The following is a 23558-nucleotide window of genomic DNA, read 5'->3' as shown; positions in this document are numbered from 1 at the left end:
TCATACATCACTGGATAGTTAGAAGCCTGGGTCCTTCAAAGCTAGGTAGTCAAAAGCCAGGGTCCTTCAAGCTAGATGGTCAGAAGCAAGGGTCCTGCAGAACTGGGAAGGCAGAATCTGGGGTCCTACACCACTGGGTAGTCAGATTAAAAGAATCATTTTACACCATCAGGTAGTCAGATGGAAGGAAGAGTCCTATACCACCGGGCAGTCAGATGGATGGCAGGGTCTTACACCACTGGGCAGATGGAAGGCAAGATTCTACACCACGGGACATTCAGATTGAAGCCAGGATCCTACACCACTAGTTAGTCAGATGTAAGGAACAGTCTTACACCACTGGTTAGTCATATTGAAGAAAGTGGTGCAGTGGTTATGTGACACCGAGTAGTCGAATCGAATGGTTGAACACCACAGGGCAGTCAGGTGGAAGGCAGTCCAACAGATTTAAAAGATAGAATCCAGAGTCCTACTGTCACGATTGACACCGTGACCGTCACCCTCACGTCACAGATCGGGGTGACTTTAGGCCAACAGACGGCTATCACATGTGCAGGGGGGCTTATCTTAGTTATCCCTCCACTCCACAATGTGATGAAAAAACACACACAAGGCTATTGACCTCTTAGTTTACAGCAGGGGCTTATTTTAGGTATCCCACTGCTCTTCAATATACCACGAACTGCAGGGATTTATGTATATCCCGCTTACAGTTCCACTTACTTACTCTCAGGTCAGATTAAGTACTGCACCTGGGGTAACTAGTTGCCAGAAAGGCTGCCTGCTATGTACTGGTTATTGGGCACGCTGCAGCGAAGCGATAAACTACTCCCACTCAGGCAGGAACAATAATTATCAACGCCGCAGTCGCTACAACGACACCCAAAAGCCTGCACAAATGTATGCTGCCACCAGCTTCGATTAAACGGGTCCGAAGCTAACCCAAAACAGTAGCGTAATTCCCTTCAGAAGACAGGGTATGTTTTAGAACATGAAGAACGACTCTAGTATTAAATATTATACTCCGTCAAAAGTTTCAGGCAGTGTTTATAAAAAGTCATATAAAGATATTACAATATGAGACAATTGAAAAAATATGTACAAGGTAATTATAAAAGAAACAGGTTAAATGAAAGATAGCACTTACATGTGTTCAGATCATTTCAGGCAACCAGGCTAAGTCCATATGTCCCAATGCATTAGGACGGGTTAAGAACAGCTCTTCACGTCAGGCTCACATAGGCTTCAACAGACAGACTCACTGCTGGAGTCTGGCCAAAAAACTTGTAGCTGCAGCCTGTGACATCACAGAAAGGGGTTGGATTACCCCGTCCCTCCTACCTCTTCAGTTAAACTAACTTTAACCTAAATTTGTATCTCCGCTACAGAACACGTCATAGTCATAACAAACCCAGCATTCATCTCGTCTTAACATTGGCATTCTAATGAGATCAAATATGTCATATGTGGGATGCATAATTACAGAGAAATCCCTACTTTTTTACCCGATGGAATTAGAAGCTCATGTTTACAGCGGTTGACAGCTCCGCCCAGGGACGTTAAGAATAGGTATTTTCCTTTTTTCTAGTCTAAATCGTTCGCCCAATATCTTACAATAATAGAACAAAGACTCTCATGGATTCTAGAAGCTTCTAATCCAGTTTCCACTAGTGGAGTTGGGAGGGGGCGAGTGACGAGCCTGGAATTTATGGCCCCGGCAATAAAACCCTCTTCTACCATACATTCCAACACAAAGAGACAAAGCGAGCCAGAGAGAAAAGGGGGGGGTTTAGCCCCAAGCGTGAGCTGAAGGAGAAAGCTACAACATCATTTTATACTTCATACAATATCGGGACACCTCCCCCTTTTGGTGTGCGTTACGGAGGTAGAACCCCTCGGTATGCCTCCATGCGCACCTCAGTAAGTTCACCCTGGCGGGACAGTCCATCTGCATCCCCATGCTTCCTGCCCATTTTGTGTTCAATGGTGAACTCAAACTGCTGAAGGGCAAGGCTCCAGCGTAGCAACCTGCCGTTGGTTCCACACATGGCGTTTAGCCAGCGCAGAGGGTTGTGGTCGGTCACCACGGTGAAGGTGCGACCGTACAAGTAGGGCTGCAAGCGCTGCAGGGCCCAGACTATGGCCAGGCACTCCTCGATGGTGGAGTAGGCCACTTCCCTCGGCAAAAGTTTCCGGCTCAGGTATAACACGGGGTGCTCTTGGTCCTCTGAGTCAAACTGGCTGAGCACAGCACCAAGGCCAAACTCGCTGGCGTCGGTCTGCACCAAGAACGGTCGACTGCTTTCGACTGCTTTCAACACAGGGGCGTTGCACAGTGCGGTTTTCAACGCCTGGAAGGCCCCCTCACAGCCGTCGGTCCAGTTGACGATGTGGGGTAGCGTCTTCCTGGTGAGGTCCGTCAAGGGTTTTGCCAGGCTACTATAGTGCTGTACGAAGCACCTATAGTACCCTCTAGTGACCAGGAAGGACATCACCTGTTTCTTGGTCACGGGAGTGGGCCAGTTCACGATCGCGCCCACTTTCTCAGGCTCTGGCTTTAGGGTGCCTCCGCCTACCCGGTGCCCCAGGTAGTAGGCTTCCCTCATGCCCATCTGGCACTTTCCCAGCTTGATAGTCCTGCTTGTTGAATTCGCCTGAGCACCTCCTCGAGATGCTGCAGGTGTTCATCCCAGGAGGGACTGAAGATGGCAATGTCATCCAAGTACGCCACTGTGTACTTCTCCAGTCCCTGAAGCAGGAGGTTGACCATCCGCTGGAAAGTGGCAGGGGCATTCTTCATGCCGAAGGGCATGACTGTGGACTCGTACAGTCCAAAGGGTGTGATAAAGGCAGACTTCTGCGCCTCGGGGCTCAGGGGAATCTGCCCGTATCCTCGACTCAGATCCATTATTGTCAGGTATTTTGCGCCAGCTATCTCAAGCAGCTCCTCGATGTGCAGCATTGGGTGCGCGTCAGAGGCTGTGATGGCGTTGAGCCCCCTGTAGTCCACGCAGAACCGGGTGGACCGGTCTTTCTTTGGCACGAGAACTACAGGTGAGGCCCACGCGCTCTTTTACCATCGAATCACCCCCAGCTGTAATATCTCATCGATCTCCTCGCGCATAATCTGCTGCACCTGGTCAGAGATTCGATAGGGTGTTCGCCATAGTTGGGCGTGATTCCCGGTGTCCACCTCATGGACTTCTAACTCAGTCCTCCCAGATCGGTTGGAGAACACGACCCAGAAGGGTTCCAGTGTGGTTTGCAACTGCAACCGCTGGGGTTCAGTTAACGAGGCGCATACCTCCACGTCCTCGATGGACCCACCGACCTTGGCTTTGGGCAGCATGTCCAGGAGGGTGTCTTCCTCCCTGTCTTCGGGTAAGCTTCGGTAGGACGAAAGGTTCACGTTCGTGATGAGCCTTCATCATGTTGACGTGAAAGGCCTTTCGCCTACCCCGAGCGTGGTCAAGCGTGACCACGTAGGTGACCGGGTTGAGCTGTTGGTGGACGACGTACGGGCCCTCCCAAGCTGCCTGAAGCTTATCCTTTGGTACGGGGACCAGCACCCACACTTTTTGACCCACGTGGTAGGTGCGCTCCCAGGCGTTCTGGTCGTACCAGTGCTTCTGGTCAGCCTGAGCCTGCGTCATGTTGTCATGCACCAACTGCGTCAAGGTCTGCATCTTGTCACGGAAGCGCATGACATACTCCACTATGGACACTTCAGAAGGGTTCGGCTCCTCTTCCCAGGATTCTCTTACCAACCCAAGGGGTCCCCGGACTCGCTTGCCGTACAGGAGCTCGAAGGGGGAGAACCCCGTCGAGGCCTGCGGAACCTCTCGGTAAGCGAATAGCAGGTGTGGGAGGTACCGCTCCCAGTCGCGCCCTTGGGTCTCAACCAGCATGCGTAGCGTCTGTTTGAGGGTACCATTGAAGCGTTCACACAAGCCATTGGTCTGTGGGTGATACGCACTAGATACCAGGTGCTTCACCTGCATTCTCTTACAGAGAGCCTCCATTAGGCGAGACATAAATTGGGTCCCTTGATCAGTAAGCATTTCCCTGGGAAATCCTACACGTGAAAAGATGGCCACCTTATCTGCCCTAATTGACGACAGAGCTACTGCCTCTGGGTACAGATAAAGCATGGTCAGGTAACATGCGATTTTCCATCATCATCATCATCAGGGTTAACGTTACCCTCATTAGTAGATTGGGGAGGGGTGTCAGGGACGTAGTATGCAACCATCATCCTCAAATCAGTCCCCAACAAAACATCAGTGGGCAAATTATCAGACAAGGTAAGCGTAATTCCCTTCAGGAGACTTAATTACAGAGAAATTCCTACTTTATTACCTGATGGAGTTAGAAGCTCATGTTTACCGTGATGGATAGAGGCTCCGATGGACTTTAGCAATATCTAGTTAATATCCTCTTAGCTCCAGTAGTTGGCCCAATATCTTATCATATTAGAACAAAGAACTCTCATGGATTTCTGGGAACTTCTAGACAGTTCTGCTAGAGGGAGATTTGAGCCTGGTCGTAAATACCTTTCGGCAATAAAACTTTCTTCCCCCATACATTCCAACACAAAGAGACAAAGAGAGCCACAGAGAGAAGGGGGGGGGGGGGGGTTAGCCTTTGGGTATTGTTGTAGCGACTGTGGCGTTGATAATTATTGTTCCTGCCTGAGTGGGAGCAGTTATCGCGTCGCTGCAGCGTGCCCAATAGCCAGTACATAGCAGGCAGCCTTTCTGGCGACTAATTACCCATGGTGCAGTACCTAATCTGACCTGAGAGTAAGGGGGCGCCAGAGAGCTGCAAGTTTTAAGTGGAACTGTAAGCGGGATATACATAAATCCCTGCAGTTCTTGGTATATTGCAGAGCAGTGGGATACCTAGAATAAGCCCCTGCTGTAAACTAAGAGGTCAATAGCCTTGTGTGTGTTTTTTCATCACATTGTGGAGTGGAGGGATAACTAAGATAAGCCCCCCTGCACATGTGATAGCCGTCTGTTGGCCTAAAGTCACCCCGATTCGTGACGTAGGGGTGACGGTCACGGTGTGAATCGTGACAAATTGGTGGCAAGGCGGTGGGATATCTTCGAGCATTAGTGATTTGGTTTGAGTGATCATTCCTCTCACTAAAAACTTGCAAAGTTCTTGCAAGGACTCTGCGCAAATAAGTTTGGAGAACGAACTCAGTGTTTATTAGTCCTGAGACAATTGTGTGTACTGGTTATTATCCCCTCCCTTTCTCTTTGTTTTTCTGTCCTATCTTTTATTTGGCAACCATGGTTGTGCTGGGAGAAACCTTTTATGAGCAGCAGACCAGAGACACCCTTATTGCCTTATGCAAGTCACAGCACATGGACTTTGCAGGCAAAAACAAAGCCCAACTGGTCGCAGATCTGGTGCAATTGGAAGCCGTTCTAGACAACTCTCAGAGCCCAGTGGCCGCAGAAGCAAGCACAAGAAGAGGTTGTGCTGCAGCAGAGGTCCAATCATTGAATACGGGCCCGACTAGCAACCAGGGCGAATTGGACCCCCACCTGCAGGCGGCCTTGAAAGAATTCCCCACTGACGACCATGAGGGACATAGTAACATAGTTAGTAAGGCCGAAAAAAGACATTTGTCCATCCAGTTCAGCCTATATTCCATCATAATAAATACCCAGATCTACGTCCTTCTACAGAACCTAATAATTGTATGATACAATATTGTTCTGCTCCAGGAAGACATCCAGGCCTCTCTTGAACCCCTCGACTGAGTTCGCCATCACCACCTCCTCAGGCAAGCAATTCCAGATTCTCACTGCCCTAACAGTAAAGAATCCTCTTCTATGTTGGTGGAAAAACCTTCTCTCCTCCAGACGCAAAGAATGCCCCCTTGTGCCCGTCACCTTCCTTGGTATAAACAGATCCTCAGCTAGATATTTGTATTGTCCCCTTATATACTTATACATGGTTATTAGATCGCCCCTCAGTCGTCTTTTTTCTAGACTAAATAATCCTAATTTCGCTAATCTATCTGGGTATTGTAGTTCTCCCATCCCCTTTATTAATTTTGTTGCCCTCCTTTGTACTCTCTCTAGTTCCATTATATCCTTCCTGAGCACCGGTGCCCAAAACTGGACACAGTACTCCATGTGCGGTCTAACTAGGGATTTGTACAGAGGCAGTATAATGCTCTCATCATGTGTATCCAGACCTCTTTTAATGCACCCCATGATCCTGTTTGCCTTGGCAGCTGCTGCCTGGCACTGGCTGCTCCAGGTAAGTTTATCATTAACTAGGATCCCCAAGTCCTTCTCCCTGTCAGATTTACCCAGTGGTTTCCCGTTCAGTGTGTAATGGTGATATTGATTCCCTCTTCCCATGTGTATAACCTTACATTTATCATTGTTAAACCTCATCTGCCACCTTTCAGCCCAAGTTTCCAACTTATCCAGGACGTCGGCAGCTGATTCAGCAATACCGGCAGGAGGCCCAAGCCGAGCGAGAGGCCCAGGCCCACCGAGTCGAGCGGCAAGCGGAGCGGGACTACCAGCTGCAGATGGCCCAACTGCAAATGCAGGGGTCGTCCCAGTCCAGCCGTGAGCCCAGCAGCGCTCAGACACCGAAGCCCCGGCCAGATCGCTTCCCTGTTATGGCAAAGGATGGGGACTTGGACACGTTTCTGCGGGCCTTTGAGAAAGCATGCAGACAGTATCGGCTGCCTGCACAAGAATGGACACGATACCTGACACCAGGGCTGAGAGGCAAAGCTCTGGAGGCGTTTGCTGCCCTCCCTCAAGAACAAGATGGTGACTATGAGGCCATCAAGCAGGCTCTGATAGCCAAGTACCAGCTTACACCCGAGGTGTACCGTAGAAAGTTCCGGACCCTCCAACGTGGCCCACACGACAGTTACAGTGATGTGGTGATTGGACTGGGGACCCACTTTGACCAGTGGACCCAAGGACTGTCAGTGACCACCTTTGCACAGCTGCGAGACCTGATGATCAAAGACCAGTTCTTTCATCTTTGCCCAGCTGAAGTGCGACAGTTCGTGATGGACAGAGAACCCAAAGACGTGACGAAAGCAGAGCAGATTGCCGATGCCTATGAGCCCAACCGTAGATCGGAAGTGCGGAAGCCAGTCACCACCAGCTCGAGAGGGGGTAAGCCTGCAACCAACGCCAGTACCCCTGCCAGCCAACACACCAGAGGTCCTGTCCCCATGGCCAACAACACCAGACCTACCACCGAACCTCGCCAGTGTTACAACTGCAAGCGGCCTGGTCATATCAGTCCCTACTGTCCAGACAAGCCGAAGAACCCCCCAGCCACAGCCCCAGGGCCTAATGCAGCAGTTCTTTTGGTGGGTGGTGTGGTTGGGAGTGTGTGTGACAACGTACAGCACGTCACTGTGGGAGGCCATGTTGCTACAGGCCTCAAGGACACCGGGGCTGAACGAACCCTCATCCGACCCGAACTGGCGGCCCCTGAAGAAATCATTCCGGGGAAAACCCTAAATGTTACTGGGATTGGGGGCATCAGCTGTCCCTTACCGATGGCCCGGGTTTATATTGATTGGGGTGCCGGGAGCGGGGTGAAGGAAGTGGGGCTGTCTGATAAGTTGCCCACTGATGTTTTGTTGGGGACTGATTTGGGGAGGATGTTTGCATACTACGTCCCTGACACCCCTCCCCAATCTACTAATAAGGGTAACGTTAACCCTGATGATGATAATGATTATGAGAAATCGCATGTTACCTGACCATGCTTTATCTTGTAATGATGCATCTAATAACCATTTTTTCCCTAGGGTTGATGGTGAAATTTTGTACCTGTGCCAACTGAACCTGATAATGATTTTTCTGTGAAGGTTAATGTGTCCATAGGTACAGTCGTGCCTAGCCACGTCGCTCTGCAGAGTGAGACGGCTGAGGAATCCCTAACAGGGGCAAGTGTCGGTGCTACAGGAAATGGGGAGATGCATGGGAACCGTGAGAAAGGTGACGCCATGAAATGGACCAGTGCCACCGAGGAATGTAACTGGCCCATAAATAGCACTGCCCCTGGAGTGTTGGGGGTGGATGGGGAGGTAGAGCCCATAGCAGCGCCGGCTGATGGGTCTGTAGAAACCCCCGGGGAGACAGCCTACGTAGCTGCTGTCACCCACAGAGTGCCCGGAACGCAGATAACTGTCGGCCTTCCGGACCCTCCTCAGTCATCAGTGTGACTGAACCTGAGGTGGACCCAGAGCAGGTCCAAGAGGGTTCCCGTGGGGAAGGGACCCTAACATCACTTCTGGCTTCCCCTAGCCAGGAGTTTCAGGCCGCTCCGCGCACAGATGCGAGCCTAGAGAGTTTGAGACAACTCGCCGAGATGCCCACCTCCGAGACTAATAAGGAGAGGGTGTTCTGGGAACGAGGAAGGTTATACCGGGAGACAGTACCCGGAGAATCGCAAAAGGAGTGGTTGAGGGAAAGAGCTGGTCGTCCCTCAGCAATTCCGGGGTGAGTTGTTATGGATTGCCCATGAGATCCCGCTAGCTGGACACTTGGGGATCAGCAAAACTAAGGCCCGGCTGTCTCAACACTTCTATTGGCCTAAGATGGGGACAGATGTGTCAAACTACTGCCGCTCTTGTATCACTTGTCAAAGAGTGGGGAAGGCGGGGCTTGCTCTTAAGGCTCCCCTGATCCCTTTACCAGTGATAGAGGAGCCTTTCCAGAGAATCGCGGTGGACATTGTGGGCCCGCTGGCTGTCTCCAGCAGCTCTGGAAAGCAATACATCCTTACTGTGGTAGACTACGCTACCCGGTACCCAGAGGCAGTAGCTCTGTCGTCAACTAGGGCAGATAAGGTGGCGGATGCCCTGTTGGCCATCTTTTCACGTGTAGGATTTCCCAGGAAGATGCTTACTGATCAAGGGACCCAACTTATGTCTCGCCTAATGGAGGCGCTCTGTAAGAGAATGCAGGTGAACCACCTGGTATCAAGTGCGTATCACCCACAGACCAATGGCTTGTGTGAACGCTTCAATGGTACCCTCAAACAGATGCTGCGCATGCTGGTTGAGACTCAAGGGCGCGACTGGGAGCGGTACCTCCCACACCTGCTATTCGCTTACCGAGAGGTTCCGCAGGCCTCGACGGGGTTCTCCCCCTTCGAGCTCCTGTACGGCAGGCGAGTCCGGGGACCCCTTGGGTTGGTAAGAGAATCCTGGGAAGAGGAGCCGAACCCTTCTGAAGTGTCCATAGTGGAGTATGTCATGCGCTTCCGTGACAAGATGCAGACCTTGACGCAGTTGGTGCATGACAACATGACGCAGGCTCAGGCTGACCAGAAGCATTGGTACGACCAGAACGCCCGGGAGTGGACCTACCACGTGGGTCAAAAGGTGTGGGTGCTGGTCCCTGTACCAAAGGATAAGCTTCAGGCAGCCTGGGAGGGCCCGTACGTCATCCACCAACAGCTCAACCTAGTCACATACGTGGTCACTCTTGACCACGCTCGGGGTAGGCGAAAGGCCTTTCACGTCAACATGAGAGGTAAGCTATAGGCTGGACCACGGTGAGTCATTGGACGTGGTATATCTCGATTTTTCCAAAGCGTTTGATACCGTGCCGCACAAGAGGTTGGTACACAAAATGAGAATGCTTGGTCTGGGGGAAATTGTGTGTAAATGGGTTAGTAACTGGCTTAGTGATAGAAAGCAGAGGGTGGTAATAAATGGTATAGTCTCTAACTGGGTCGCTGTGACCAGTGGGGTACCGCAGGGGTCAGTATTGGGACCTGTTCTCTTCAACATATTCATTAATGATCTGGTAGAAGGTTTACACAGTAAAATATCGATATTTGCAGATGATACAAAACTATGTAAAGCAGTTAATACAAGAGAAGATAGTATTCTGCTACAGATGGATCTGGATAAGTTGGAAACTTGGGCTGAAAGGTGGCAGATGAGGTTTAACAATGATAAATGTAAGGTTATACACATGGGAAGAAGGAATCAATGTCACCATTACACACTGAATGGGAAACCACTGGGTAAATCTGACAGGGAGAAGGACTTGGGGATCCTAGTTAATGATAAACTTACCTGGAGCAGCCAGTGCCAGGCAGCAGCTGCCAAGGCAAACAGGATCATGGGGTGCATTAAAAGAGGTCTGGATACACATGATGAGAGCATTATACTGCCTCTGTACAAATCCCTAGTTAGACCGCACATGGAGTACTGTGTCCAGTTTTGGGCACCGGTGCTCAGGAAGGATATAATGGAACTAGAGAGAGTACAAAGGAGGGCAACAAAATTAATAAAGGGGATGGGAGAACTACAATACCCAGATAGATTAGCGAAATTAGGATTATTTAGTCTAGAAAAAAGACGACTGAGGGGCGATCTAATAACCATGTATAAGTATATAAGGGGACAATACAAATATCTCGCTGAGGATCTGTTTATACCAAGGAAGGTGACGGGCACAAGGGGGCATTCTTTGCGTCTGGAGGAGAGAAGGTTTTTCCACCAACATAGAAGAGGATTCTTTACTGTTAGGGCAGTGAGAATCTGGAATTGCTTGCCTGAGGAGGTGGTGATGGCGAACTCAGTCGAGGGGTTCAAGAGAGGCCTGGATGTCTTCCTGGAGCAGAACAATATTGTATCATACAATTAGGTTCTGTAGAAGGACGTAGATCTGGGGATTTATTATGATGGAATATAGGCTGAACTGGATGGACAAATGTCTTTTTTCGGCCTTACTAACTATGTTACTATGATGAAGGCTCATCACGAACGTGAACCTTTCATCCTACCGGTCTGCAGCTTGCCCGAAGACGGGGCGGAAAACACCCTCCTGGACATGCTGGCCCAAGGCCAGTGGGTCCATCGAGGACGTGGAGGTAAGCGCCTCGTTAACTGAACCTCAGCAGTTGCAGTTGCAAACCACACTGGAACCCTTCCGGGTCGTGTTCTCCAACCGACCTGGGAGGACTCAGCAGTCCACGAGGTGGACACCGGGAATCACGCCCCACTACGGCGAACACCCTATCGAATCTCTGACCAGGTGCAGCAGATTATGCGTGAGGAGATCGATGAGATGTTACAGCTGGGGGTGATTCGACGGTCAAAGAGCGTGTGGGCCTCACCTGTAGTTCTCGTGCCAAAGGACCACCCGGTTCTGCGTGGACTACAGGGGGCTCAACGCCATCACAGCCTCTGACGCGCACCCAATGCCGGGCATCGAGGAGCTGCTTGAGAGGTTAGCTGGTGCAAAATACCTGACAATAATGGATCTGAGTAGAGGATACTGGCAGATTCCCCTGACCCCCGAGGCGCAGGAGAAGTCCGCCTTTATCACCATCTTTGGACTGTACGAGTCCATTGTCATGCCCTTCGGCATGAAGAATGCCCCTGCCACTTTCCAGCGGATGGTCAACCTCCTGCTTCAGGGACTGGAGAATTACGCAGTGGCGTACTTGGATGACATTGCCATCTTCAGTCCCTCCTGGGAGGAACACCTGCAGCATCTCGAGGAGGTGCTCAGGCGAATTCACTAAGCAGGACTATCAAGCCGGGAAAGTGCCAGATGGGCATGAGGGAGGCCCACTACCTGGGGCACCGGGTATGCGGAGGCACCCTAAAGCCAGGGCCTGAGAAAGTGGAAGTGATTGTGAACTGGCCCACCCCCAGGACCAAGAAAAATGTGATGTCCTTCCTGGGCACTGCAGGGTACTATAGGTGCTTCGTACAGCACTATAGTAGCCTGGCAAAACCTTTGACGGACCTCACCATCGACCCCACATCGTCAACTGGACCGACGGCTGTGAGGGGGCCTTCCAGGCATAGAAAGCAGCACTGTGCAACGCCCCTGTGTTGAAAGCAGTCGACCGTTCTTGGTGCAGACCTATGCCAGCGAGTTTGGCCTTGGTGCTGTGCTCAGCCAGGTTGACTCGGAGGACCAAGAGCACCCCGTGTTATACCTGAGCCGAAAACTTTTTCCGAGAGAAGTGGCCTACTCCACCATCGAGAAGGAGTGCCTGGCCATAGTCTGGGCCCTGCAACGCTTGCAGCCCTACTTGTACGGTCGCACCTTCACTGTGGTGACCGACCATGACCCTCTGCGCTGGCTAAACGCCATGTGTGGAACCAACGGCAGGTTGCTACGCTGGAGCCTTGCCCTTCAGCAGTTTGACTTCACCATTGAACACAAAACGGGCAGGGAGCATGGAAATGCAGATGAACCTACTGAGGTGCGCATGGAGGCATACCGAGGGGTTCTGCCGCCGTAGCGCACATCAAAAGGGGGAGGTGTCACGATATTGTATGAAATATCATATAAGTTTAGTTCGGCCCCAGCACACATAGGGTGGGCGGCGACCCCCCCTTCACTCTGTGTTTAGCTTGCCTTGGGAATGTGTGTGTAGGAAAGCTTTTATGGCTTCTTGCAAATTCCTGACTTTCAGCTCCCAAACCCCTCCTGCCCCTCCTAAAGGAATTTTTACGACCAGGCTAGAATCTTCCTCCAGCAGGGACTGGATTAGAGAATCTTCTAGAATCCATGGAAGTCCTTTGTTCCATTATTGTAAGATATTAGGCCAACCATTTAAGATAGGAACAGGAAAATACATATTCTTAATCTCCCTCGGTGGACCTATCCATCACGGTAAACCTGAGCTTCTAACTCCATCAGGTAAAAAAGTAGGGATTTCTCTGTAATGACACATCACACATATGACATATTTGATCTCATTAGAATGCCAATGTTAATACGAGATGAATGCTGGGTTTGTTATGACCATGACATGTTCGGTAGCGGAGTTACAAGCTCTAGACAAGTTTAGCTTACATTTAGTTAGACTGAAAAGTTAGGAGGGTCTGAGATAGCCAGCCCTTTTGGTGATGTCACCAAGCTGAGCTATAACTGTTTTGCCAGACTCCAGCAGGCAGTCTTCTGCTGGAGCCTATGTGCGGCTGAGTTCTACCTGGGAAGCCCTGACTGCCAGTCCCCATGCATTGGGACATCTGGGCTGTGTATGCAGCATGGTTTTTTGCCTGATATGAACTGAGAACATGTGAGTTGTACCTTTTCTTATTTAATCCCTTTATTTTATAATTACCTTGTACATATTTGCAATTGTCTCTTTTGTAACATCCTTGTAAGATTTTTCAATAAACACTGCCTTAAAACTTTATGGGGTATAATATTTAATACTAGTTTCGTTCTTCTGCTCTAAAACGTACCCTGTTATGATCTGGTGGTTTGGGAACAACATGAGACAACCTCTGAAGGAGGTGGTATCTGTACTGACCGCAGACCCTGAACCTAGCAGCGCAACTAGAAATAGCCGTGGGGGGTACCTGACGCTCCCTAGACCCCTCGGCACAGCCTAAGATCTAACTTCCACTAAAGATGGAAACAGGAAACCTATCTTGCCTCAGAGAAAATCCCCAAAGGAAAGATAGCCCCCCACAAATATTGACGGTGAGAGGAGGGGAAAATAACATACGCAGAGATGAAATCAGATTTTAGCATAGGAGGCCAGTCTAGCTTGATAGATAGGACAGGAAAGGATACTGTGCGGTCAGTATAAAAAGTACAAAACAATCCACACAGAGTTTACAAAATCTCCACACCTGACTTAAGGTGTGGAGGGTAAATCTGCTTCCCAGAGCTTCCAGCTAACAGAAAAAATCCATAATGACAAGCTGGACAAAAATAGAATGCACAGAACAATAAGTCCACAACATGTGGACTGAAATGAGCAAAGCCAGAACTTATCTTTGCAGAACTGGTCAGGAAACCAGGAGAATCCAAGCAGAGATGTGAATCCAGCCTGAAAACATTGACAAGTGGCATAGGCTGAAGACTAGAGCTAGGTTAAATAGCAGAGCCAGGAGAGGCGATTAGTGAAAGCAGCTGCTAAAGCTAAACCCAAGGAGCGGCAGTTCCACTCAAAACCACCAGAGGGAGCCTAAGGGCAGAATTCACAAAAGTGCCATTTACAACCACCGGAGGGAGCCCAAGAACGGAATTCACAACAGTACCCCCCTTGAGGAGGGGTCACCGAACCCTCACCAGAGCCCCCAGGCCGATCAGGACGAGCCAAGTGAAAAGCACGAACCAAATCGGTAGCAAGGACATCGGAGGCAACAACCCAAGAATTATCCTCCTGGCCATAACCCTTCCACTTGACAAGATACTGGAGCCTCCGCCTCGAAAAACGAGAATCCAAAATCTTCTCAACCTCATATTCCAACTCTCCCTCAACCAACACCGGGGCAGGAGGGTCAACCGAGGGAACAACGGGCACCACATATCTCCGCAACAAAGATCTATGGAAAACATTATGAATGGCAAAAGAGGCTGGAAGAGCCAAACGAAGAGACCGGATTAATAATTTCAGAAATTTTATAAGGACCAATAAACCGAGGCTTAAACTTAGGAGAAGAAACCTTCATAGGAACATGACGAGAAGACAACCAAACCAAATCCCCCACACGAAGCCGGGGACCAACACGCCGACGGCGGTTAGCAAAACGTTGAGCCCTTTCCTGAGACAACGTCAAATTGTCCACCACATGAGTCCAAATCTGCTGCAGCCTGTCCACCACAGAATCAACACCAGGACAATCAAGGCTCAACCTGCCCAGAAGAAAAACGAGGATGAAAACCAAAATTACAAAAGAAAGGTGAAACCAAAGTAGCCGAACTAGCCCGATTATTAAGGGCAAACTCGGCCAACGGCAAGAAAGACACCCAATCTTCCTGATCAGCAGACACAAAGCATCTCAAATAGGTCTCCAAGGTCTGATTAGTTCGCTCAGTTTGGCCATTAGTCTGAGGATGAAACGCCGAAGAAAAAGACAAATCAATGCCCATCCTAGCACAAAAGGCCCACCAAAATCTAAGAGACAAACTGAGAACCTCTGTCAGACACAATATTCTCCGGAATGCCATACAAACGAACCACATGCTGAAAAAACAATGGAACCAGATCTGAGGAGGAAGGCAACTTAGGCAAAGGTACCAAATGGACCATTTTAGAGAACCGGTCACAAACAACCCAGATAACAGACATCTTCTGGGAAACAGGAAGATCCGAAATAAAATCCATGGAAATATGCGTCCAGGGCCTCTCAGGGACCGGCAAAGGCAAAAGCAACCCACTAGCGCGGGAACAGCAAGGCTTGGCCCGGGCTCAAGTCCCACAGGACTGCACAAAAGCACGCACATCACGAGACAAGGAAGGCCACCAAAAGGACCTAGCAACCAAATCTCTGGTACCAAAAATCCCAGGATGACCAGCCAACACTGAACAATGAACCTCAGAAATTACCTTACTTGTCCATCTATCAGGAACAAACAGCTTCCCCACTGGACAGCGGTCAGGCCTATCAGCCTGAAATTCCTGAAGCACCCGGCGCAAATCAGGGGAGATAGCAGAAAGAATCACCCCCTCCTTAAGAATGCTAACCGGCTCAAGGACTCCAGGAGAATCAGGCGAAAAACTCCTAGAGAGGGCATCAGCCTTAACATTCTTAGATCCCGGAAGATACGAGACCACAAAATCAAAACGGGAGAAAAAAAGGGACCATCGAGCCTGTCTAGGATTCAGCCGCTTGGCCGACTCGAGGTAAATCAGATTCTTATGATCGGTCAGGACCACTACACGGTGTTTAGCTCCCTCAAGCCAATGTCGCCACTCCTCAAACGCCCACTTCATGGCCAACAACTCCCGATTGCCGACATCATAATTGCGTTCCGCAGGCGAAAACTTTCTGGAAAAAAAGGCACACGGTTTCATCAAAGAACCATCAGGATTCCTCTGAGACAAGACGGCCCCTGCCCCAATCTCAGAAGCGTCAACCTCAACCTGAAAAGGAAGAGAAACATCCGGTTGACGCAACACAGGGGCAGAAGTAAATCGGCGTTTAAGCTCTTGAAAGGCCTCAACAGCCTCAAAGGACCAATTCGTCACATCAGCGCCTTTCTTCGTCAAATCAGTAAGGGGCTTAACCACACTGGAAAAGTTGGCAATGAAACGGCGATAGAAATTAGCAAAGCCCAAAAATTTTTGAAGACCCTTCACAGATGTGGGTTGGATCCAGTCATGAATAGCTTGGACCTTAACAGGATCCATTTCTATAGACGAGGGAGAAAAAACAAAACCCAAAAAAGAGACGTTCTGAACTCCGAATAGGCACTTAGACCCCTTCACAAATAAAGCATTATCACAAAGGATCTGGAACACCATCCTGACCTGCTTCACATGAGACTCCCAATCATTGGAAAAAATCAAAATATCATCCAAATATACGACCATGAATTTATCAAGATAATTGCGGAAAATATCATGCATGAAAGACTGGAACACAGATGGAGCATTAGAGAGCCCAAATGGCATCACAAGGTATTCAAAATGGCCTTCGGGCGTATTAAATGCAGTTTTCCATTCGTCACCCTGTTTAATACGAACAAGATTATATGCCCCTCGGAGGTCAATCTTAGTAAACCAACTAGCCCCCTTAATCTGAGCAAACAAATCAGTAAGCAAAGGCAAGGGGTATTGGAATTTGACCATGATCTTATTAAGAAGACGATAATCAATACAGGGTCTCAAGGAGCCATCCTTGTTAGCAACAAAAAAGAAACCCGCTCCCAATGGTGACGAAGAGGGCCGAATATGCCCTTTCTCCAAAGATTCCTTAACATAGCTCCGCATGGCAGCATGCTCTGGCACAGACAGATTGAAAAGTCGGCCCTTAGGGAACTTACAACCAGGAATCAAGTTAATAGCACAATCACAGTCCCTATGTGGAGGAAGGGAACTGGACTTGGGCTCATCAAATACATCCTGGAAATCTGACAAAAACTCAGGGACCTCAGAAGAGGGGGAAGAGGAAATTGACATCAAAGGAACATCACTATTTACCCCTTGACAACCCCAACTAGTCACAGACATAGTTTTCCAATCCAGCACCGGATTATGTTCCTGTAACCATGGAAATCCCAGCACAACAACATCATGCAGGTTATGCAACACCAGAAAACGGCAATCTTCCTGATGTGCAGGAGCCATGTACATAGTCATCTGTGTCCAGTACTGAGGTTTATCCTTAGCCAAGGGTGTAGCATCAATGCCCCTCAAAGGAATAGGGCTCTGCAAAGGCTGCAAGGAAAAACCACAGCGCCTGGCGAATTCTAAGTCCATTAAGTTCAGGGCAGCGCCTGAATCCACAAATGCCATGACAGAAAAGGACGACAATGAGCAAATCAGGGTCACAGATAAGAGAAATTTAGGCTGTATAGTACTAATGGTAACAGACCTAGTGACTCTCTTAGTACGCTTAGGGCAATCAGAGATAACATGAGCCGAATCACCACAGTAAAAACACAGCCTATTCTGACGTCTGAATTCCTGCCGTTCTATTCTAGTCAAAATCCTATCACATTGCATAGGTTCAGGACTATGCTCAGAGGATACTGCCATATGGTGCACAGCTTTGCGCTCGCGCAGACGCCGATCAATCTGAATGGCTAGAGACATAGATTTGTTCAAACCGGCAGGCGTAGGAAAGCCCACCATAACATCTTTAAGGGTTTCAGAAAGACCTTTTCTAAAAATAGCAGCCAGAGCCTCTTCATTCCATTTAGTGAGCACAGACCATTTTCTAAATTTCTGGCAGTATAACTCTGCCGCTTCCTGACCTTGACACAGGGCCAACAGTGTTTTCTCAGCATGCTCTATAGAGTTAGGTTCGTCATACAATAATCCGAGCGCTTGAAAAAATGCGTCTACATTCAATAATGTCGGATCCCCTGTTTCAAGAGAAAAAGCCCAGTCTTGCGGATCACCACGCAGCAAGGATATGATGATTTTCACCTGCTGAATGGGATCACCTGAAGAACGGGGTTTCAAAGCAAAAAACAATTTGCAGCTATTTTTAAAGTTCAAAAACTTGGATCTGTCCCCAAAGAACAAATCTGGAGTAGGAATTCTGGGCTCTAAGGCCGGAGTCTGGACAACATAGTCCTGGATACTCTGTACTCTTGCAGCCAGTTGATCCACACGAGAAAACAAACCCTGAACATCCATGCCAGAGGATATATCCTGCACCACCCAGATATCAAGAGGAAAAAAGAGGCAAACCAGAGCACAGAAAAAAAAATGGTTCAGAACTTTCTTTTCCTTCTTTTGAGATACATTTAATTCATTTTTGGCCACTTGTACTGTTATGATCTGGTGGTTTGGGAACAACATGAGACAAGCTCTGGAGGAGGTGGTATCTGTATTGACCGCAGACCCTGAACCTAGCAGCGCAACTAGAAGTAGCCGTGGGGGGTACCTGACGCTCCCTAGAGCCCTCGGCACAGCCTAAGATCTAACTTCCCCTAAAGATGGAAACAGGAAACCTATCTTGCCTCAGAGAAAATCCACAAAGGAAAGATAGCCCCCCACAAATATTGACGGTGAGAGGAGGGGAAAATAACATACGCAGAAATTAAATCAGATTTTAGCATAGGAGGCCAGTCTAGCTTGATAGATAGGACAGGAAAGGATACTGTGTGGTCAGTATAAAAACTACAAAACAATCCACACAGAGTTTACAAAATCTCCACACCTGACTAAAGGTGTGGAGGGTAAATCTGCTTCCCAGAGCTTCCAGCTAACAGAAAAAAATCCATACTGACAAGCTGGACAACTATAGAATGCACAGAACAATAAGTCCACAACATGTGGACTGAAATGAGCAAAGCCAGAACTTATCTTTGCAGAACTTGTCAGGAAACCAGGAGAATCCAAGCAGAGATGTGAATCCAGCCAGAGAACATTGACAAGTGGCATAGGCTGAAGACTAGAGCCAGGTTAAATAGCAGAGCCAGGAGAGACGATTAGTGAAAGCAGCTGCTAAAGCTAAACCCAAGGAGCGGCAGTTCCACTCAAAACCACCAGAGGGGGCCCAAGGGCAGAATTCACAAAAGTGCCATTTACAACCACCGGAGGGAGGCCAAGAACGGAATTCACAACAGTACCCTGTCTCCTGAAGGGAATTACGCTACTGTGTTGGGTTAGCTTCAGACCCGTTTAATCGAAGCTGGTGGCAGCAATACCGTGTGCCAGCTTTTGGGTGGCGTTGTAGCGACTGCGGCGTTGATAATTATTGTTCCTGCAGCAGGACGGTGCAGCACGGTGGCGCAGGTGTTAGCACAGCAGCCTTGCAGCGCTGGAGTCCTGGGTTCTAATCCCACCTTGGACAACATCTGCAAAGAGTTTGTATGTTCTCTCCGTGTTTGCGTGGGTTTCCTCCGGGCACTCCGGTTTCCTCCCACATTCCAAAGACATACTGATATGGAATTTAGATTGTGAGCCCCATCGGGGACAGCGATGATGATGTGTGCAAACTGTAAAGCGCTGCGTAATATGTTAGCGCTATATAAAAATAAAGATTATTATTATTCCTGCCTGAGTGGGAGTAGTTAAATCGTGTCGCTGCAGCGTGCCCAATAGCCAGTACATAGCAGGCAATCTGTCTGGCGACTAATTACCCCAGGTGCAGTACCTAATCTGACCTGAGAGTAAGGGGGGCGCCAGAGAGCTGCAAGTGTTAAGTGGAACTGTAAGCGGGATATACATAAATCCCTGCAGTTCGTGGTATATTGAAAGCAGTGGGATACCTAGAATAAGCCCCTGCTGTAAACTAAGAGGTCAATAGCCTTGTGTGTGTTTTTTCATCACATCGTGGAGTGGAGGGATAACTAAGATAAGCCTCCCTGCACATGTGATAGTTGTCTGTTGGCCCAAAGTCACCCCGCTCCGTGACGTAGGGGTGACGGTCACGGTGTGAATCCTGACAATTTACATGATATGTTCTATCATTGTGGGAATTTACATGATATGTACTGTTATTGTGGAAAGTGCGTTTTGTGTTTTTTTGTTGGGAGCAATATCTGTGGTTCATCACGGATATTTTTGTTGCTGGATCTTTAATTTTGCTATACAATATCCCTGCTGAATTTGGTTTATTAAATGTATATATCTAAAAGACTCTCTTCATCCCTATTCTGTCTGCATATTGTTTTCCAACCTTGTGGCTTAGGGTTGTGGTAGGGAAGTTAGGGTCAGACTATTTTCCATATTTGAGTCCACAGAGTCATGTGAGGTCTTGTTTTTTGTGGGACGAGTTGACGTTTTTATTGGTAACATTTTCGGGAACGTGACATTTTTTGATCGCTTTTTATTCCGATTTTTGTGAGGCAGAATGACCAAAAACCAGCTATTCATGAATTTCTTTTGGGGGGGGGGGAGGCGTTTATACCGTTCCGCGTTTGGTAAAGTGGATAAAGCAGTTTTATTTTTCAGGTCAGTACGATTACAGCGATACCTCATTTATCTTTTTTTATTTCTTGGCGCTTTTATACGATAAAAACTATTTTAGAGAAAAAATAATTATTTTTGGATCGCTTTATTCTCAGGACTATAACTGTTTTTATTTTTTTGCTGATGATGCTGTATGGCGGCTCGTTTTTTGAGGGACAAGATGACGTTTTCAGTGGTACCATGGTTATTTATATCCGTCTTTTTGATCGCGTGTTATTCCACTTTTTGTTCGGCGGTATGATAATAAAGCGTCGTTTTTTGCCTCGTTTTTTTTTTTTATGGTGTTCACTGAAGGGGTTAACTAGTGGGACAGTTTTATAGGTCGGGTATTTCAGGGTAGTTGAAGTCCCCCATAATAATGACTTCTCCTTGAGTCGCAGCTTCATCCATTTGCTTTACGAGGATATTCTCCATTGCTTCCATTATTTTTGGAGATTTATAACAAACCCCTATCAGTAATTTATTATTTTTCCCCCTCACCTTGTCTCCACCCACAGGGATTCTACATTTTCATTAAATTCACCTATATTATCGCGCAGGATGGGTTTTAAGGATGATTTTACATACAGACACACCCCTCCCCCTCGCTTAGGCTAGGTTCACATTGCGTTAATGGGTTAACACTAACGGACTGTGTTGCACGGCGAAAATGTGGCAATTAACGCCGTGCAACGGGTCCATTAGCGCACCCATTGACAGCAATGTGATTTCTGCCTGTAGCGCATCGCTAGCGCGTGCCATTTTCGGCACGCGCTAGCGATGTGCTGTTCTTTTGTGACGGACCTCGGATGCTGCTTGCAGTGTCTGAGGTGCGTCCGAGGTCCGCTCCTCGCTAGCGCAGATCGGGGATCTGCGCTAGCGAGGACGCCGAACGCCGACCCTAAACAAACATTGCGTTAGCGCAATCCCCTAGCGCTATGCTCTTAACAGATTGCCCTAACGCAATGTGAACCTAGCCTTATCTGTACGGTCATTTCTGAACAGGCTATAGCCCTGCAAGTTAACAGTCCGGTCATGGCTCTCATCCAGCCACGTCTCAGATATCCCCACCATGTCATAATGAACCTCCAACAACATTAGTTCTAATTCGTCCATTTTGTTGGCGAGGCTTCTGGCATTAGTATACATACATTTTATGTATCTCTCTGTACTTCTATTCCTTCTTAAATTATTAACTGTTCTAACCCCACCCCCCATGCCACTGCCACCCCCAACTTCCTTATTTGTGCCCAGGTCTCTATCTGCACTATCTTCCCCTCCTATAAAATGAATACCCTCCCCCCCAATCCCTAGTTTAAACACTCCTCCAACCTTCTAGCCATTTTCTCCCCCAGCACAGCTGCACCTTCCCCATTGAGGTGCAGCCCGTCCCTAGCGTAGAACCTGTAGCCAACTGAGAAGTCGGCCCAGTTCTGCAGGAACCCAAACCCCTCCTTCCTACACCAATTCTTGAGCCACTTATTAACCTCCCTAATCTCCCGTTGCTTCTCTGGCGTGGCACGTGGTACAGGCAGTATTTCGGAGAATACCACGTTGGAGGTCCTTGCTTTCAGCTTGCAGCCTAATTCCCTGAAATCATCTTTAAGGACCTTCCACCTACCTCTAACTTTGTCATTAGTGCCAATGTGCACCATGACCGCTGGGTCCTCACCAGCCTCTCCCAATAATCTGTCCACCCGATCAGCGATGTGTCGGACTCGAGCGCCAGGTAGGCAGCACACCGTCCGACGATCCCTGTCTTGTGACAGATTTCCCTATCTGTTCCCCTAATAATTGAGTCCCCCACTACCAGCACCTGTCTGGCCTGCCCTGCTCTCCTATTTCCCTCCTTACTGGAGCAGTCACTCCTCCGGCTTTCAGAGGACATGCCTGGCTGCAGCAGTGCTACCCCTGTACTGGCACCCCCCTCATCTGCCAACTTAGCAAACTTATTGGGGTGTTCCAGATCAGGACTAGCCTCCCTGGCACTCTTCCCTCTACCCGGCCTTCAGTCACCCAGCTTGCTACTTCACTGTCCTGCTGCTCCATCCTACCATCCCCCTCTCATCTGTCCCATTGAGCGTCTGCTCCGTGAGCAGAAGACTCCTCTCCATATTCTCTATGGATCTCAGTGTTGCCAGCTGCACATTTAGATTCAGAATCTGGGCTTCCAAATGCACAACGTGCTCACATCTCGCACAGCAGTGTGCACCCTCGATCGGCTGTCCAAGGATTGCATAAATGTGGCAAGACGTGCACTGGAGGCATTAACAAGAGTGGAGCACATTTCCTAATGGGGATTGCACCAGACAGAACCGTAAAATAAAAAACAACAAATGCAAAGTATTAATAAAACACAGACCGCAATTCAGTAATTCCTCCCCTGGAAACTCCCTGATACCAAAGTCACTGAATCACAAGTCACACTTACCGCCGTTCACACTTACGCTCAGGTCACATTCAGCTCGTTCACACTCGCTAAGCTGAAGATTTAAAGATTTATTTTTTCTTTTCTCTTTCCCCTCAGCAGCAATCCACCTTGCTGCTCAATGCACTTCCAAAAAGGACTTGAGGCCTGTAGCAACATAGCCTCCCACAGTGACGTGCTGTATGTTGTCACACACCCTCCCAGCCACACCACCCACCAAAGAACTGCTGCATTAGGCCCTGGGGCCTTGGCTGGGGGGTTCTTCGACTTGTCTGGACAGTAGAGACTGATATGACCAGGCCGCCTGCAGTGGTAACACTGGCGAGGTTCGGTGGTAGGTCTGGTGCTGTTGGCCACGGGGACAGGACCTCTGGTGTGTTGGCTGGCAGGGGTATTGGCGTTGGTTGCAGTCTTACCCCCTCTCCAGCTGGTGGTGACTGGCTTCCGCACTTCCAATCTACGGTTGGCCTCATAGGCATCGGCAATCTGCGCTGCTTTCGTCACGTCTTTGGGTTCATCACGAACTGTCACACCTCGGCTGGGCAAAGATGTAAGAACTTGTCTTTGATCATCAGGTCTCCCAGCAGCTTAAAGGTGGTCACTGACAGTCCTTGGATCCACTGGTTAAAGTGGGTCCAGAGTCCATGCACCACATCGCCGTAGCTGTCATGTGGGCCACGTTGGAGGTTCTGGAACTTTCTACGGTACACCTCGGGTGTAAGCTGGTACTTTGTTATCAGGGCCTACTTGATGGCCTCAGTCACCATCTTGTTCT

At 48.9% G+C, this 23558-nt stretch overlaps 1 protein-coding gene across 1 annotated transcript; it reads left to right on the top strand.

Moving 5' to 3' along the window:
* Nucleotides 1–6574: 6574 nt before the first annotated feature.
* Nucleotides 6575–7765, top strand: LOC138674909 (uncharacterized). The gene is made up of 2 exons (XM_069762732.1): nt 6575–7099; nt 7442–7765. Exons 1-2 carry the CDS (start codon nt 6575–6577, stop codon nt 7763–7765), a joined length of 849 nt encoding a protein of 282 aa, XP_069618833.1.
* The last annotated feature ends 15793 nt before the right edge of the window (nt 7766–23558 follow it).

This window comes from Ranitomeya imitator, chromosome 4 (genome assembly GCF_032444005.1).
Source record: "Ranitomeya imitator isolate aRanImi1 chromosome 4, aRanImi1.pri, whole genome shotgun sequence".
Classification (NCBI taxonomy): Eukaryota; Metazoa; Chordata; class Amphibia; order Anura; family Dendrobatidae; genus Ranitomeya; species Ranitomeya imitator.
The sequence above is the reverse complement of the archived record's forward strand: the minus strand, read 5'-3'. Positions and strand labels throughout refer to the sequence as shown.